The 19,002-nt window shown below is 38.1% G+C and overlaps 1 protein-coding gene and 1 pseudogene across 1 annotated transcript; both read left to right on the forward strand.

Moving 5' to 3' along the window:
* The window catches only part of LOC141829169 (uncharacterized), a 32,426-nt pseudogene that overhangs the window by 9,614 nt on the left and 3,810 nt on the right, over positions 1–19,002 (forward strand).
* LOC141830122 (uncharacterized) lies at positions 10,051–11,187 on the forward strand. The gene has a single exon (XM_074717609.1). It carries the CDS (start codon positions 10,279–10,281, stop codon positions 11,104–11,106), a length of 828 nt encoding a protein of 275 aa, XP_074573710.1. The 5' UTR covers positions 10,051–10,278; the 3' UTR covers positions 11,107–11,187.

The raw sequence follows: 19,002 nt of genomic DNA on the forward strand, positions 1-19,002 counted from the left end.
TACTCTTCCATTTTCGTCGGTTGGTTCAGTGAAGCCCTCGGTTACGGAGAACCACATGTCTACTTCAGTTCTCAAGTAATACTCCATGCGACTCTTCCAATAGGTGAAGTTGCTTCCCTCGAAGAATGGTGGCCGTGTAGTACTATGACCTTCCTTCAGCGACATCTTGTAGTTCTTAGCTTGGCTCCTTTGGATGTGAGTCCTCCGAAGCAACCAAGCTCTGATACCACTTGTAAGGACCTTGTGAGCTAGAAGGGGGGTTGAATAACTTCACTCGATCAAGCTTGAACTTTCGTCGCTGAGGAAAATACTCCTACACTCCCTCACAACTCAAACAATGCTAACACGAGAGGATTTTACTTGGTATCCGCCTCCTTGAGGCAACTAATCCAAGGATCTTCACTCGGCTCACTCTTCCACTATATCCTCTCCTTCTCGGACAAACCTCGAAGGCGGAGAAACCTTCTTACAGCAAGTTACAACAATGTATACAAACAATCAAGCACAATGAAGAAGAAGAGAAGAGAGATTACACAATAAGGATATTTCTTCTTCTTCAAGAAATTGCTCCAAGCTTTGAGGGAGAACACCAGCTGGTCTCTTGATCAATAGGGCACAAAAACTTGGAGCTTGAACAGTGGTGAGTAGTCTTCCACGAAGTGCACTCACCATTTAAATCAGTGCAGTTTTTAAGTCATCAGTCGACTGGATTTACCATCCAGTCGACTGATTTAGTCAAACCCAAAAAACGATCACTGAACTGCTGAAGTCACGCCTGATTTTTATCGAAATTTAAATTTCAGTCGACTAACTTTTTCCATCAGTCGACTGACTTTAGTTCAGTCAACTGATGTGGGTGATCAGTCGAGTCGTTTAAGCTTTTGTTTGCTGCCAGTCAACTGAAGTATAAACCCAGTCGAGTCGATTCTCTTCTGCTTTCTTTCGAAGCAACCTCAGTCGACTGATCTCCAACCTTAGTCAACTAACAAAGGAAACTGACTTGACTGGCATGTATTTCAGTCGACTAACACAGAGTATCAGGCGTGCCAGTCGACTAACCTTACCAAATCAGTCGACTGACATCAGGATATAGTAGCTGAAATGAAATCTTATCGAGTTCTTTTTTCGCTTGATCAAGTGTCTGGTCGTTGACCTTCTTGATCTTCATTCATCTTACATCGTAAGGACTTTTCGTGTCAAGAGTCCGCTCCTCGACCCTCTTGGACTTCCCTTTTACCTTACGTCCGGTCTTCTCACCCGTAAGGACTTTCCACGCTTTGCCTTACCCCGTAAGGACTTTCTCATGCCAAGAGCTCGCTTCTCGACCCTCTTGGACTTTCCTTTTGCCTTACATCGGGTCTTCTCACCTGTAAGGACTTTCCTCTACTTGTCTTACCCTGTAAGGAATTTCCTGTACACTTGACACACAAGTTAGATTTCTCATCTTGTGCTCTAAAGTTTATTGATGTCAAACATCAAAATATAACTTATGGGCATGGTTGCAACAACATACCCAACGATGTGTACATGACACAACTTGAGGATTTTGTTAATTCAAAGAATGCTAGAAAGATATGTAAGTTACAAAAGTCCATTATGGATTAAAGCAAGCTTCTAGAGCTAGAATCTTTGATTCAATGATATAATCAAAGAGTTTGATTTCATTAAGAATGATGATGAACCTTGTGTCTACAAAAGAATTAGTAGGAGCACGACCATCTTTCTCATTTTGTATAATGACGACATGCTTCTCATTGAAATGATGTCCTTGTCCTACAATATGTCACTACAAAAAAATAGGTATTTTGCGACGAATTTTTGGGACGAATAGTTTTCGTCGCCAATCAGCAACGAATTTTGGGACGAATCAAAATTTCGTTGCTAATCTGCAACAAACTTTGCGACGAAAAAAATATTAGTTGCCAATTTAGCAACTCAATATATTCGTCGCAAACTTCGTTGCAAAAACTTATTCGTTGCCAAATTCATCGCCGAATTGGCGACGAACAAGAAGTTCGTCGCCAATTTGGCGACGAATAAGAAATTCGTCGCCAAATTGGCGACGAATAAGAAATTCGTCGCCAAATTGGCGACGAATAAGAAATTCGTCGCAAATTTGGCGACGAATAAGAAATTCGTTGCCAATTTGGCGACGAATTTGGCAACGAATAAGGTTTTCGTTGCAAAACTTCATTAAAATCTGAATTTCCCTTTTCTTCTCTCACGCCAATTTGGCGACGAATACACTATTCGTCGCCAATTTGGCGACGAATTTAATTGTTCGTCGCCAAATTGGCGACGAATAAGAAATTCGTTGCCAATTTGACGACGAATTTGGCAACGAATAAGGTTTTCGTTGCAAAACTTCACTAAAATCTGAATTTTCCTTTTCTTCTCCCACGCCAATTTGGCGACGAATACACTATTCGTCGCCAATTTGGCGACGAATTTAATTGTTCGTCGCAAAATTAGCGACGAATTTTATTATTCGTCGCCAAATTGACGACGAATTTCGATTCGTCGCAAAACTTAACCCTAGATCCGAACTTTTCTTTTCTTCTCCCACGCGAACTTGGCGACGAATGCCCGATTCATCGCCAATTTGGCGACGAATTTTATTGTTCGTCGCTAATTTGGCGACGAATGTGATTATTCGTCGCCAATTTGGCGACGAATTTGGCGACGAAGTTGGTTTCGTTGCAAAAAACTTACTAAATCCCTAACTCTGAACTTTTCTTTTCTTCTCCCACGCGATCGAAGATTCTGCCGCTGCGAAGTTTCTGCCGCAGCTCTCGCCGAAACTCCTCTCCCTCGCCGGATCTCTCTCACTCGCCGGATCTCTCTCCCTCGCCGGAGCTCTCCCTCGCCGGATTTCTCCCTCGCCGAAGCTCTCCCTCGCCGAAGCTCTCCCTCGCCGGATCTCGCTGATTTCTGGCCGAGTTCTCTCCGAAATCTTTCCTCCTCACGTGGTAAGCTTCCTCCTTCCTTTTTGTTTTTTTTTCCTATGTTTTTCACCGCCGGCGCTGCTGGAGAGACATCGTCCACGTTAAATTGCCGATAGTTTGATGCGTTGTTTATGATTACTACAGACATGCAGAGACAACTTGTTTGCAATGGTTGCAGGAGCGTTCTTCTTTACCCTAGGGGAGCCACTAATGTATGTTGTGCAATATGCAACAACATAACTGCAGTCCCCCCTCCAGGTGCTTCTTTTGGATTTTTTTTTTCTTATTGAATGGGTTGATTTCTCTACATGTATGTTTTCCTTGGGTTTGTGTATTATTGTTGCAATACTATCTTTGCTACAAGTTCTAAGGCTATGCTTGTATTAGGAATATTTTCTAGGGGTTAGGTAGCAAGTCATAGAATCAATACCCTGAGTTTCTTGATGTTAAAGTACAACCATGGTTATCCTCCTCTCTCCACACTTATTATATTATTTCCTCTGTTCTTAATGTTTTAACTAAAATGTGTATTTTAAAATATGGTTGCCAAAGAAGAAGCTTTGAATTTGTTTCTTCCACCATGATGTGTATGGGGTGCAGAACAGTTTAATCTCATATCCTAGTTCTCCACCATTTTGTAACAGTGCAATTCTCCCATGCCTTTTTGCTGCATGTCTATCTTTATGAGCATTTGTTAACAATGGTAATACCATAGTTCAAGGCTACACCAATGAGTTAATTATGTTTTAGTTTTACAAAATGCGCCATTCCTCTCACTTCATAATTGTGCATTGTTACGCCATAGGCCACTCTCTGCTTGTATATTATATATGTCAATGTGGAAGTTTAAATCACCAGGTATGCAGGAATGGAGATGGCACATCTTGTATGTGGTGGCTGCCGAATTCTATTGATGTATAATAGAGGTGCAAAAAATGTAAGATGCTCCTGCTGTAACACAATCAATTTTGCAAGACCAGGTCTGTGTTTTTTTTACGTTCTGTTAACTTTTACATATAATTATTATAGTTCGGTGACCCCATAGTACTTACCTGTATTTTGTACTAATGAATTTATGATTAACAAGACTGAATGTTTGTCATGCATATGAACTTGCTAGTCATTCTAGGTTCTCTAATTTGCATTTTGTTGGCCCTTTGGATTGAAACTTTGTTGGTCCTTTGGATTGAGTCCTCTTGTTCAGATGATTTGTTCTTAAAATGCTTTCTATTTTCAACAAGATAGCCATCTGGCAGTAACAATAATAGGATGCAAATGTTCATCTTTTTAGATCTTTGAAGACGTGATGTATGGAGAGAGGAATACTTAAGACTAGAGGTAAGTAGTACAAACTTTGTCTGAAGTCCTTTTTTATTTTTTGTTCTTATTATTAGTTTAAATTGGTAAATTTTGATTAGGAGGTCCAATACTTGTTAGAGATTATTCAATACAAAGCTTTTTTTGTATTATATCATGTTTTAGAGAGCTACATTCTCTACCAAATCTGGCATCATATAGGTGATAGTCAAAATCATTCATTTTAGTAGAGAATAATTTTTAAAGTGTATTTTATTTAACATAAAATATTTCCTAAAATATATTTTATATATTTCCTAAAGTGTCTTTACATATTTAGTTTATATATTTATACTTTTTCTTTATCATGTTTTCTTATGCAGGAGAAAAAAAGATACTGACGGAGAAAGAAGCAGAGTCTCCGGAGAGCAAAAACGAGCACAATGATTCTATTGCATCTTTTTAATTCTTTATCCTCAACCCTCTTGACATTACATATATTGATATATGTATGTGGATGTGGATTGATATGTATAATAATTTGTAGAATGTGGATTGACGATATATATAGATGTGGATGTTTGTGATTTTAATTTGTGTGAATTGATATGTGTATGTGGATGTGGATTGATATTAATATGTGTACAGGTTATTTGTAAAATTTGATTCGATCCGATTGGATAGTGTATTGTATCTATGGGATAATCATCAAATAAAGGGGTAGGAAAGAAAAATTTTGATTTTGCGACGAATTTTGCAACGAAAATGATTCCGTCGCCAAATTCGTCCCCAAATTCGTTGCAGATTTGCGACGAAAACTAGATTCGTCGCCAATCTGCAACGAATTCTGCGACGAAAATGATTTCGTCCCAGAATTGTCGCAAATCTGCAACGAATTCTGCGACGAAAATTATTTCATCCCAGAATTCATCCCCAAATTCGTCGCAGATTTGCGACGAAAATCAGATTCGTCGCAGATTTGCAACGAAAATGGAATTCGTCGCTAATCTGCGACGAAAACATTTCGTCGCAAATCTGCAACGAAAATGATTCGTCGCAGATTTGCGACGAATTCGATTTTCGTCGCAAATCTGCGACGAATCATTTTCGTTGCAGATTTGCGACAAAAATGATTCGTCGCAGATTTGCAACGAATTCTATTTTCGTCGCAAATCTGCGACGAATTTGGGGACGAATTTTAGTTTTCGTCGCAAATATCTGCAACGAAACGAGAAATTTTGTCGCCAAACTTGGCGGCGACTTTATAGCAACGAAAAATAATTCGTCGCAAAATATTCTGCGACGAATTTTTTTTTAAAATTCGTTGCAGAATTCGTCCCAAAATCAGTGTTTTTTTGTAGTGTGTAAAGACTTGGCTTGATAATTATTTTTCAATAAAAGACTTAGGTGAAATAATTTATATTTTAGGCATTAAAATCTATAGAGATAGATCTAAGAGATTGCTTGACCTAAGTTAGAGTATATATTGACAAAGTGTTTAATCATTTTGCCATACAGAATTCTAAGAGAGAATTCTTGTCAATGTCACATGGTGGAAGCCTTTCCAAGGCTTAATGTCTCTCTATTATAGAGGAGAGGGATCGCATGGATAAGATTCCTTATGCATCTGCTATTGGATCTATTATGTATGTCATATTATGTATTCGTTCTGATGTCTCGTATACATTAAGCATAACAAGCAAGTACTAGTCAGATTCAAGTGAAAGTCACTGGACAACAGTCAAAAATATTATTTAAGAAGGATTAAAGATTATTTCTTAATATATGAAAGTGATAAAGAGCTCGTTATAAAGGGTTACAATGATGCAAGCTTCCAAACTAATAAGGACAATTCAAGATCATAGTCAGGATATGTGTTTTGTTTAAATGGTGGTGTTGTAGCTAAAAAAGTTTAAAGTAAAACACAATTGCGAATTCTACTATAGAGGCTGAGTATATTGTTTTTTCAAATGCAACAAAAGAGATTGTTTGGATCAAAAAGTTCATTATAGAACTTAGTGTAGTTCTTAGCACAGCTAACCCAATAGACTTCTATTATGATAATAAAGGAGCTATTGCGCAAGCTAAGGAACACAAATCGCATCAGCGTTCCATATACATAATTTGATAGTTCCATCTCATTCAAGAGATTATCGATAGAGGAGATGTGAAGATATACATAGTACCAACTGATGACAATATTATAGACCCACTAACCAAGGCTTTGACACAAAGGAAGTATGATGGTCATACTAAGTCACTAGGTATTAGATACTTCAGTGATTGACTATAGTGATTATGGGAGATTATTAGTATCAGCCTAAGAGTCAATCATGAGATAATTGATTTGAGACTTTTGTATCATATTTTAATAAAAGATAACATTTTATATTTATTATATTTTTAAAGTTCTATACAAATTTGAATAAATATAATAATGCCTAGAGTGGTAGGTTTGATTCTATAGCATATCAAATATTTAAATTGATTGTGAGAGACTATAAGAACACTATTCTTAATTATCCTTAGTTAAGTATTAATATATATGAGCAATATTAATGTATTAAGACTAGAATGTAAGTTAACTAATAACTTAATTTCATGAGTTATGGATATATAATATCAAGTTAACACATGGGTATATATTAGAGAATATATATTGGATTGACCCGCCATGAGAATTTTCATGGATTGTTATATGAGTGTCATAAATATTTTTATAGTGACTATTGGTATAAACAACCTTCTTACCTAAAATCACTACGATTCCCTACACAAGAAATTATATACTTTAGTATCAACAAACATCACATGTAACAGGGTCGATTATAAAGTCATTCACTAGGTATGCAATAAGTTGTGCAGAGGGGTGTAAGTGATGTAAATGAAATTTATCCCTTCTATATACAAAAGTGATGTCTATGAGCCCCTTGATTTAGTAAGACTATTAAATACATGGTCATGCTCAAAAAAGTAAATATAAGATATTGGGTTTATTTTAGTTAAGTTAGTCTATTTAGATATAAAGAAACACATAAATTGATAAGAGGATGACACGTTCTATACCTCATAAATCAATCTAGACATCATAAATAAAAGACTAAGTTATATAATATAATAGTCACAGACAGGTTAGCTTGATTTTATAATATTCTCATCACTTAGGTAGCCATGATATATTGCTAGATGTCACTCATTACTTGTGTCTTTAAAATGAGATTTTAGAGTCACTACCAATGTTATAAGAACCTATTAGGTCACACAGAGAGCGCATCGATTTTGGAGTTTGTTTATTTTAGTATGACTAAAATAAAGTGAGTCAGACCATGTAGTCTCTTGTTTGATGGAAGGATTGTTGGGATTATAATCAAAGTCCCACATTGAAAAAGATTAATGGATTAATCTAATTAGATCCAAACATATTGGATTAATAAGTTAATCTAATATGAGTTTGAGTTTTTCAAACAAGCTCACATTTTTATATATATGTTTGTATTTTCGTGATATGCATGAAAATAAAATAAAAGAAAAATATCTTATTAGATGAGACATAATTTTTGATATGATTTTATCTGATAAGATTGTGTCAATCCTAAAAGTTATGAGTCGGTTCCTCTTTATATAACATGGAAAAGATTCTTCAATCGTGCTCGTGAGACGGGCGATGACTATGCTCATGTGGATACCATAGAGGCATAGACATTCTGATCGTACTCAGATCGACTTAATCCTCCAGATTCATAAAGGTTCATGCATCGAGAGGTAACATTTTAAACAAACAAGTAATTAGAATTTGCATGGGTCATCTATGGGTTCTCTTTCCACTGTGCATGTGTTTGTTTTTCACATTAGAACCCAACAGCAACAAGGGTAAGGATTATTTGCACAATAGTCATTTTAGCTGCAGGAATATATATCTCCCCTCATAGTCAACACCATACTCTTATCGATTACATAGAGCAACTAACCTCACTTTATAACATTTGAAAATTCTATGAGAACGAAGTTTGATTGAGAACACCCACTTACTCCCAATAGACTTGACATTCGATAGACATAGAACAATATCTCATATATAATTATTATGAAGAGCCTGAAGTTCTTCTCGCATTGCTTGTTGTCAATACTCATGCTTAACTTTTTGTGAGTAAGAAGAGGAAATCGAAATAGAGGATACTATAAATGATGTATGATAAGAGTCATACCAATTAGAAGGAAGAGAGATTTTGGTACAACTTCTCACAATAGGTGGAGCAAGATTAGAGAGCAAATTTGGATCAGGAAAGAGTAGTGAAGAAGGACATCGTTGATACGCATACCCCGACTTGACCCTATCAGAAGAGGAAGATATTCATCAAAACTTGAAAGCATAGTAATATCAAGGGATAACTGATCATAAGTTAAAAAAAATATTAATTTTTAAAGAAAACAACATTATAAGAAATTTAAATCTTCCTAGTAGAAGAATCATAGTAAACAAAGCTCTTGTGATGAGTACTATATCTCATAAATGTGCATTTATCAATTGAGTAGAAAGGTTGTAGAAAGGTTGTGGCATTCATGATGAAGTAAATGAATGAAACAAACACAATCAAATGTATGCAAATGCCCATACTGAGGATGTTGTTGATAAAGACAAAAATAAAGAGACTCAAGGTGTAATGTTTGAAAAGGTAGTCTATTGATAAGATAAATAGTTGTAGATAAGCTTCTATCTAAAATTTAGGTGGAATGAAAGATTCAAGTAATAAAGTATGAGCAACTTCTAGAAGTTGATGATTCTTTTGCTCCGCTAGAGCATTTTGTTGAGATGTGTGCGAACAATAACATTGTGAAGAATACATTTTCATTCAAAAAATATTATGAAATTTAGTAGACACGTATTATCCACCAAATCAGATCAAAGAATTTTAAACATAAAAATCGCTCGTATGTCTAACTTTTAAAAGTATTTTTAAGATAAAATATTAATTACTAATAAATATGATCAATAAATATTTTTAATTTATTAGTCAACTTAACTTTGTCAATAAATCAAACTTTGACCAATAAAAAATAAAAAATCATCCATCAAACCTATCTTTGATAAAAAATATATATATAAATTATTAGTCAAATCTAATTTTGACTAATGGAAAATTAAAATTATTAATCAAATTTAACTTTGACCAATAAAATATTGAATTTTTTACCATATCTAACAATAAAAAAAATAAAAATTATCAATTAAATCTAACTGTCATCAATAAAAAAAAATTAAAATTATCAATCAAAATGAATCTTGACTAGAAATTATAATTATTTACTTATTAAAATTGTAAGGAAAAAAATTCACCCATAATCCAATTTTGTTCTATAGTATAATTTATTTACAAAATAAATTTAAACACAGTCTATATATATTTAAAAAATTAAATTTTAAAATATTTATCACATTTAAAATTCAAACTTTAATTTATTTTACTTCTGCATGTCACCCCGTCGGGCACTGGCCATAAACTTGCTCGAGTTTCATGTTTTCATTAGAGTATCCGCATTCCTGCGTTAATCGGCGTTAATAACACTGAGAGAGGGAGAAAAAAATGACGTGGCACATTAACGCGTTCATTATTTTGAACGCGTTAATGTGCAGTGAGGTGGGCCAGCCTCTGACTAGCCCACCGCATACATTTTTTTTTTAATTTTTTGATGTTATAACATAGTAAAAGTGGGTTCTACATACTTTTTTAATATAATTTTAGGTGTTATAACTCCTCTGCATTGCAGATGCTCCTGCAATGCAGGTGTATTATAACATCGCTATTAATAATAAAATAATAAAAAAATTGTATGTGGGCTCTACTATCCACATGAACACGTTCAAACTATTGAACGCGTTCATGTGGCTGCCATTGCCACATGGGCAAGTACTGTTGATTCATCCTCTCTCTCATTGTTATTAACGCACGAATAATGTACGTTGCAGTTGCTCGTAGTCATTACTCCTATAGAAGAGCTCGAGTGCTCTATAGTTCTGCTTGGTGCCAAAGCCAGGGCCATGGAACAACCGCACCTTAGGAATCCAGTTAGCCATCACTCTCCCCTACTTCCAGTCACCAACTTCAATGTTGCCACACCGCCGAGCAGACCCACCTCTAGCCCCAACCTCGCCGTCCTCACCATCTTCCTCCTCGTCGTCACGTTGTCCCAATGGGCCAACTACGAAGCCTCCAAGGGCTTCGACATCAACGTCCTCCGCGCCACGCCCCACACCGCTGCTGGCCGTCGCTTCAACCTCTTCTTCGTTGATAACGGCCGCGCTATCAGCCTCATCCTCGCCGCGAGCTCCTCCGTGCAGCGCGCACTCTTCCCGGACGATACCTTCCCCCGGAAGCCGGTGCATCGCGTGACCGTCAGCATGGACGCCGCCGGCGGCCTCAACGACACCGTCGTGGCGGTCCGCGCGGGCACCGCGAACGACGAGTTCGAGGTGCTCGTGAGCCCTACGGTGATGGAGGCGGCGGACGTGCAGGGGGCGGTGGAAGCGGCGGTGTGGCGTGGGATGGCGCGGATGTGGCTCTGGGACGGACGAGGGAAAGCGCCGAGGTGGCTGCTCGACGCCGTGGTGGAGCATATCTCGCCGCCGGCGATCGGCAACGCGGGCGTCCTTGATACCTCGCGAGCTACTTTTTACAGTGAATCGTGTTGGTCGGAAGATGTGCAGCTGGCGCAGTTCATGCGCTATTGCGAGGCGGAGCGGCCGGGGTTCGTGGCGCGGTTGAACGGGGCGATGGAGTCCGAATGGAGCGAGAAAATGTTGGACGACGCGTTGGGCGCCTCGTCGGTGCTGCTCTGCTCCAAGTATCGATCAAAAAGTGATCAGTAAAAATCGAGCTGTACTCCTTTCTGCTCGACCGTATATGTATTCCCATCTGATTCAACCACGCGTTATATATGTATTCCCATCGATCACTTCTGTACGCTACATATGAGATCCTACCCAGTAATTAATTCACCGTGAGCTAGCAAACTGTATATAGTGGCTACTTTATTTCGCGCTGGAAGTTAGATGGCTAGGTGAAAAGGCCAGAAATATAAAGTCGCGTCTGGAGAGGACATGAGCGATGTCTGGTGCCGCTTGGCAGTTTCCTAACCACTGTCTGTGAGGGATGGATTTTGTGGCCCTCGTCCGACAACCATACTGTGTTCTCCTAGACCAATTAATTCCTCCACTGTTCTGCCGAAACGGACATTTAATGGCTCCGCGACATACTGTGGGTTGTTCTCCAGGAAGGCGATGTGGACCCTTTACAATGGCTGGGTTATTCTTCAGATTTTGGTGGAGCTCATCTGCTCATCTTGACAGGGGTAAAACGTTCACTACTTTTGAGTCATAAAAAAAATGCCGACACAAGATGAAAGGAAGCATGCGAACATGGTGTAATTTGTGTGATTCGGACGCATGAGTAGCCGATAGTGTCCCAGTCAATCATTCAATTGTCAAGGTCCTGAAATTGCTAGGCTAGCAGAGAATACCAGACTCGCAGACTCACAATAGGTGTCAGTCAATTATTCAATTGTCAAATCCTGAAACAGAAAAGAGTACTCAGAGCTCTACAATTATTTTTTTAAAAATCAAGTATACTGAGACGAGCTCAATTAGTGTGGGAGACCGACGATCTTCCTCGCGAAGATTTATCAATCAAATAAATTTATAAGTATAAATGTACCCTCTTCTGCAGTATAAATGTACCCTCGTTCAATCATTAACGAACTAAAATTTTCATCTTATTAAAATAGATATCTTATACAATAATTAAGATTCAAATCACATATAAATATTTAAATATCCTATTGAACGTCTTACTATTACACCGTACTCGAAGGGCCACGAAACTCTACCATTGAAAGAAGAGATGTGTGATCCACTACTACATTAACTTATGAGCTAGAGCTATGAGGTTAAGCTTTGATAAAACCGCTTTACTATGGTTACAATTTAAATTACCGAACTCCAAACTAATATAGTATAAGGTTGATCCAGATCAGCTCTCTTCTGCAAAAAAAGGTGGATCCGCCACCTTAGCGACCCCACACGGTCGGCCCCACGACCATCTGTGAGGAGGTAAATCGAGAAAGTGCAGTTGGTTACGACGCAGGAGGGTATTGCCTGGCTTCGTCAGGATTCGAACCCTTGTCCTCTTCTGCAAGTCTGCTGCGTCGTAACCAACTCACCTATGCCCCGGGGGCAATCCGGATCAGCTCTCACCACAAGAAAAGATAGCTCTAGAAATGGAATTTTTCATCGCTAATCGATCGCTATTTGTAAATAGTGACTGATTAGCAGTTGATTCAACTCATCGCTAAAAAATCGATCGCTGATGTCATTTATAGCAACGGAATTAAATTTTTATCATCAATTAACGACGACTAACTAAATTTTTATCAATAATATTAGCAATAGAAATAATTGTCCATCACTAATATTAGCAACAGATATTTAAAATTCTGTCGCTACTTAGTGACGGAAATTTAAGTTCGTCGCTAATATCGTAAACGGAATATACTGTTCCATCTCAGATCTAGCGACAAAAATTTAATCTCATCTCTAATTAGCAATGGAATATTAAATATTTCATCGCTAAAGTTCTTAAAAATTTTGACAGAACTTTTTCATTTTCATATTTTCCCTGTTTACATTTACACAATCAACAATATTCCATCACGAACGATGGTTTTCACAATATAATCACTTTCACAACACTTCCCTTTCAATCTATATATTCACATCACAATTTAATCAATACAAACACAAATGATAAAATTATATCAAATTCACAACTCACACATCCACAACTCATTAACTAAACCCACATTTACACAAACAAAATAACATATACTAAAAATGATATATCTCAAAACCAATCCAACAAGTTTTCAACTTTAATCCCAACATATCAAATCCAATACAACAAATATCTAATAAAGATGAATATCTCAAATTTAACTACCAACATATGAATATAATAAATCCAAATATATAACAATATATGAATTCACATCAAAACTATAAAAAATATCATCAAATATCCAACTAGTAGTATCGAATCCTATAAAAAATATAATAAGATAGGTTATTAATAAAACAAGAAAAAACTATATCATTACAATTATGACTAACAAATTGAATTTAAATTTATGCAACACTATAATAAAAAAAGATTAACAAGATAATGATTTTATACACCTGAATGCTAGTTTGGATATCTATTGATGATGATATATAGAATATATCATTATCTACAATGTCTTGAAAAAATATAATACAATTAGAAATGCATCTATTATAAAAATTAATAATTCTAATTTGCATGTTCATGAGTGATAAATAAAAATAAAATAAAATGTCAACACACCTCTCAAACAGCTACTGATCAGTATCGTGAGGGTCCTAAGGATCTTGAGTCTCCGGAGAGTCAAAATCATACGACGTTTGACTCATTCAAGCCATGAATTCCTATAATTCTCGCCCAATTTACTTGTATCACATTTGGGCTTCTAAGACTCTTGAAATTCTTGCTCTAATGTGCATAGTTGATTATTCAATTTTTGATTTTCTTGCTCTAAGACTTCTACTCTAGTAGATGATCTGCTGAGACGACCCCTGGCCCTAGGGCAGTCACACGATCATATACGACTCTTGTTTGAGACCCAAGACTATAGAGGGTGGAGGTCTTTTTCCTTCCACTGACAACATCATAATAAATCTCATTTACCTGGTTGGTGGATAAAGTCTGCATCTCACCTCCCGCTGTATCAGACTGAGATGTATGTGCAATTCTAGTAGTCATTTAATCCTATTTAAAAAAAATCATATAAGATATACAATTAAAAAACCTAATCATTATTAACAGTTAAAGATATTAAAGTTTAAATTCTTATGTCTAATGCCTTCGATCGAGGATGGACAAAAATGTCATCTTTTGACTTGTGTGTCTTGGTAAATACCTCATAATAAGTAGGAGATCGTTGTAGTTAATTTTCCTAAATAAATAAATAATAAAATAATAAAATTAAATCAAAATCAAAATATTAATAATTAAATAATTTTGATATAAATATATTAATTGTTCTGGCTAATACACTATAGATGGTTTAAACGTTGGTTCAAGGCTTTGCCGACGTGCACGCTCCTGTGATACTACAAAAAGAGAAGAAGAGGCCTGCAAGACAATTAAAAGAGGGTTAGAATGACACCGGGAAGGGGGTTCCCGACAAGCCACTCCGATGCTCAAGTTAGGATTCGACACGAGGAAGGAGTTTAAAGGGCTTGGGGAAGTTCAAGTTTGTGTGTGCATACCTATGCTCATGGGCATGGACTACCTTTTTATAGCAGTTGGTCTCCGAAATATTAGCAACCGTTTGAGAAATATTCGGGCAGATTGATTCTGTTCCGGAAAGATTCCGTCTGTTGATATATATTAGTACTTGTTGTTATGGAACAATTGGTTCTGTTCTTTCCCGATTTAAGCAAAACGACTGCGTCTTCAAATAAGTATCATGTGCTGGAAGTTAACCCTGGATGTTGGAAACACGTTGATACCGCACCCCGAGGTCGGCACAAGTCACGGGAGGTATGCCAAGACTGGGTCATGAGGTTGACACATGATGCAGAAGACGTGCCGAGACCAAGTCATGAGGTCGGCGCTTAATGTAGAAGGTGTGCCGAGACCAAGTCCTGAGGTCGGCTCTTGATGCAGAAGGTGTGCTGAGACCAAGTCCTGAGGTCGGCGTTTGATGCAGAAAGCGTGTCGAGACCAAGTCTTGAGGTCGGCGCTTGATGCAGAAAGCGTGCCAAGACCAAGTCCTGAGGTCGGCGCTTGATGCAGAAGGCGTGCCGAGACCAAGTCCTGAGGTCGGCGCTTGATGCAGAAAGTGTGCCGAGACCAAGTTTTAAAGTCGGTGCTTGATGCAGAAGGCGTGCCGAGACCAAGTCCTGAGGTCGGTGCTTGATGCAGAAGGCGTGTCGAGACCAAGTCCTAAGGTCGGCGCTTGATGCAAAAGCATTCTGAGACCGGAGTAGGAGGTTAATTAGGAGTTTACTGAGGATTTTCGGAATAGTTCTTGTCAATTAACTGATACTTATATTTACTCTTTTTTCCTTATCTCCCTTATACCTGACGTCCACATAACCACTCAATAATCCTCCCGGATCATAAGCCTCCTAAATTAGTCTAGTTAAAGGAGGCGGAGTCCGACTGACTGGACTTGAGTCAAGCCCGAAGTGCTATATGACTTAGCGAGTTTTAATCTTTATTCTGACTTAAGCTAACCAAAGATGTTATCGCCTGCTTTCTAAACTATTTATTAACCATTTTCATCCCTTGATTTGGCTTTCAATGGTGGAGATTTGGTGGTCGTTTAATTTTAAGTCGCGAGCCAAGCCTCCTTCTTCCTTCATGCTTCTGCAGACACCTAAACCCTAGCTTCACGCGATTTACTCGACCCTGCACCTTCTTCGTCTTTTCTCCTCTAGCTTCCTTAGTAAGTTCTACTAGACCACTAATCTTTCTACTGCTTGTACCTTCTCCTTCTTCTAGCATCATTGTCCCACTAGCTTTAGGCATTAGGTTTTTACTTATTCTGTTCTTTTCGCCACTTTCGTCTTCCTACAGTTATATACTGTTTTGACCTAGTGTTGGGGGACCAGTTAGCTAGGTTTGTATCTTTAGTATATTCCCATGGCCGAGCTTATCCCTTGGTACGAGACCCAAGAGTCCTCGCTAACGTCTGGGGATGAAATATTACTTAGGGAATAGTTTGGTATTAACCTTAAACCCTAATCCTATTCAATAACCCTAACCCTAAACATCAATCACTAACTCTAAAATTTGCAACCCTAATCATTTGATAGCATATTCATTAAAGTAGATCAATATGAACATCTAGATCGAAATAAATTGATAGCATATTCATTTGTTTCATGTTTGCATAATAAAAGCTAATTATAAGTTAGATTTTTTTTGGCTTTGCTTTTAAACGAGTATTGTTAGATTATGATAGTTCTTAGGAACTTGTTAATATTTCAATAGAGTAATAGGTACTCTGTTTCTTTAATTTTTTAAAAATAGATTTAATTCAATGCTTTTAATTTTAATAGGATGATAGTTACTAAATAATTAATTAAAAAGAAATTTTAAATCGTTATAGGACAAGGTTATCAACTATGAAAACAATTATTAATCAAAAGAAAAGAATTAGCCTAAGTAAGATGAGGTTCCATTATTAACTTGTTAATATTTTAATTTCTTGATATTATCTTTTGGATAAGTGATCAAGTAAGATGTATCTTTAGTTAATTAATGATAACTAGCTCTAACCCTAACCATAACCCTAAACCCTAATCCTATTCAATAACCCTAACCCTAAACATCAATCACTAACTCTAACCCTAAACCCTAATCTTAATCAATAACCTTAACTTTAATCCTAATTCTGAAATTAACCTCTAATCCTAACCCTAAAAACCTAGTGTAACCCTAACCTTAATGCCAACACCCACCATTGGCCGGCCAACACCCCACCAGTGGCTAGCCGGCCGGCCAACACACCACCAGTGGCCACATCCACCGACGGCCAGGCAACTGGCCACCAACCGTGATGCCCAGCACCCACCCCAACGGGTCAACTGAGTCACTCAGCCGACCAGCCACCCCCCTCCCAATGCCGGCGGCCAGCAGCCACATCCAACGGTGGCCAGCCGACACACAGCAACCACACACCCCACCATCAGCTAGCTAGCGGCCCGCAACAGGCCGGCCAACACACAACACCAAATTAGGGCAAAATAGGAAAAACAAAGGCAAGAAAGAGGAACTAACCGTTGTCGACCGTCACCGTCACCTCTTCGCCCACAGCGGAGGAGAAAGAAATCGCGCAGAAGGAGAGGAAGAAATCACGGAGAGAAGGAAAAGGGGATTGAGGCGGAAGGTTAAGTTGGGGTATTTGGCGATGAAACCATTTTTGTCGCCAAATTCGTCGTCAATTGGCGACGAAAAAAAAAAATGGTTTCATCGCCGATTAGCGACGAATTTAGCCAATTACCCTACCACCAATTGATGACGAAAATGGTTTCGTCACCAAATACCCTACCCCACCCGTTAACCCGATAACTTATGAAATTTGGCGAGGAATAATGAATTCGGCGAAGTCTTGGCGACGAAAACACATTTTCGTTGCCAAATACTTGCGCCTTTACCGATGGTCTTTAGCCAGCTTCACGACGAAACGCTAGTTTTGTCGCAAATTTAGTGACGAATGTTATTTTTGTCGCAAAATTTACGATGGAAATTTTATTTCGTCGCCAATTTACGACAAAAATGGCGACAAAAATATATTCATCCCATATTGGCAACTAAAATATGTTTGTCGCAAAAGTCGTTGGAATTTGGCAACGAATACATGTTTTGTCGCAAAATTTGTCGCTAATTTGCGATGAAAATTATTCGTCGCTAATTTTTGTCGTAAATTAGCTGTATTTTTTAAGTGTTTCCCTTAGACCATAAAATTAGGCTTCTTTCTCGTGACCAATGACTTCATGAACCCCCTAGCTATGTGACCTTCTTCAGGGGCAGCTAGAAGGGTTTAAGATTTCATTTACCATCTTTTCTTCAAAACCTAGCCACCTACTTTCAATGCTCTTTATCTCAATTGGCCCCAAACTCTTATCGTTTGATCTGTGGTGCCTCCATCATTTTTCAAATCTATCAGATTCCTCTTGACTCTCAACTCTTCCATTACTTCTTTTATCCTAAATGAGGAGACTTTGGAGTTGTTTATTTTGCTGCTCGACCTGATTGTAACTTCCTAAGTACCCGACGTCCCACAAAGGATGGAAGCATAGGTATTTCTTTATAAAGCCACCCCAACCTTACACCTGGCCTACCTCTTAGCATTTAGGGCCATCTCCCCAACCCACTCTAGGTCAATATAAGCTAGAGTCATCTTTTCTTTTCCATCACTGAGATCTTATCTAACCTAAAATTTGATGTAAACCTATTGGTGAATAATGAAGCTCTTCTATATCGAGCTGGCCTAAGTCCAAATGCTATTCAATTGGATGAATCACTAAGTAAGTTCCTATTTATGAAGCTCACTTTTAATATTGCCTAATTCTTTCTTTCTGTCTATAGGTCAAACCATATTGCATGCGGCGGTCAGCAAACATTTAAAATGGGATTTGTTGAACTACTGATAGTTGGTGGGTTGGAATTTGAAGTTGCTGAGTCCTCAGCTGTCGAAGTAGGAGCTCAGAAGGATGCTCAACCTGAAGATAAAGTTCATATGTTTGCTGCCGTCAGCCCATCTGCAGAGGAGGAGTCAGATCAAGTTGTGGAAGTGCCCAACTTTAAGGTCTTAGTCCCTGAATCATTGCCCGAGACCAATGTATCTAAGACTATTAGGGAGACAAGGTCAAAGAAAAGGAGCAGGGAAGAGAGTGCCAAAACTACCAAGGACCAAGCTAAATCAGAACAAGGAAAGGCTCCTGTTGAAATTCCAGAGACCCAAAGTGGTCCTTCTGAAGAAGCTCCCATAGAGATCCTTCCCCTGAGATCCATACTCCTTGAGACCAAGACCAAAAATAAGCATGACAAAGGAAAATCCCCCACCCCTTCAGCTACCACTTCAAGCCCTCCTGCTTTTTCGAAACCTAATCCAAAAACTATTCCAGCCACCACCCGTCCTCCCAAGGTTCCTCGCAGTCGAGGTACCTTCATCGAAA

This window comes from Curcuma longa, chromosome 5, assembly GCF_044706935.1.
Source record: "Curcuma longa cultivar G26 ecotype Majalengka, Jawa Barat chromosome 5, ITB_CL_G26_1.1, whole genome shotgun sequence".
In the NCBI taxonomy this organism is placed as follows: Eukaryota; Viridiplantae; Streptophyta; class Magnoliopsida; order Zingiberales; family Zingiberaceae; genus Curcuma; species Curcuma longa.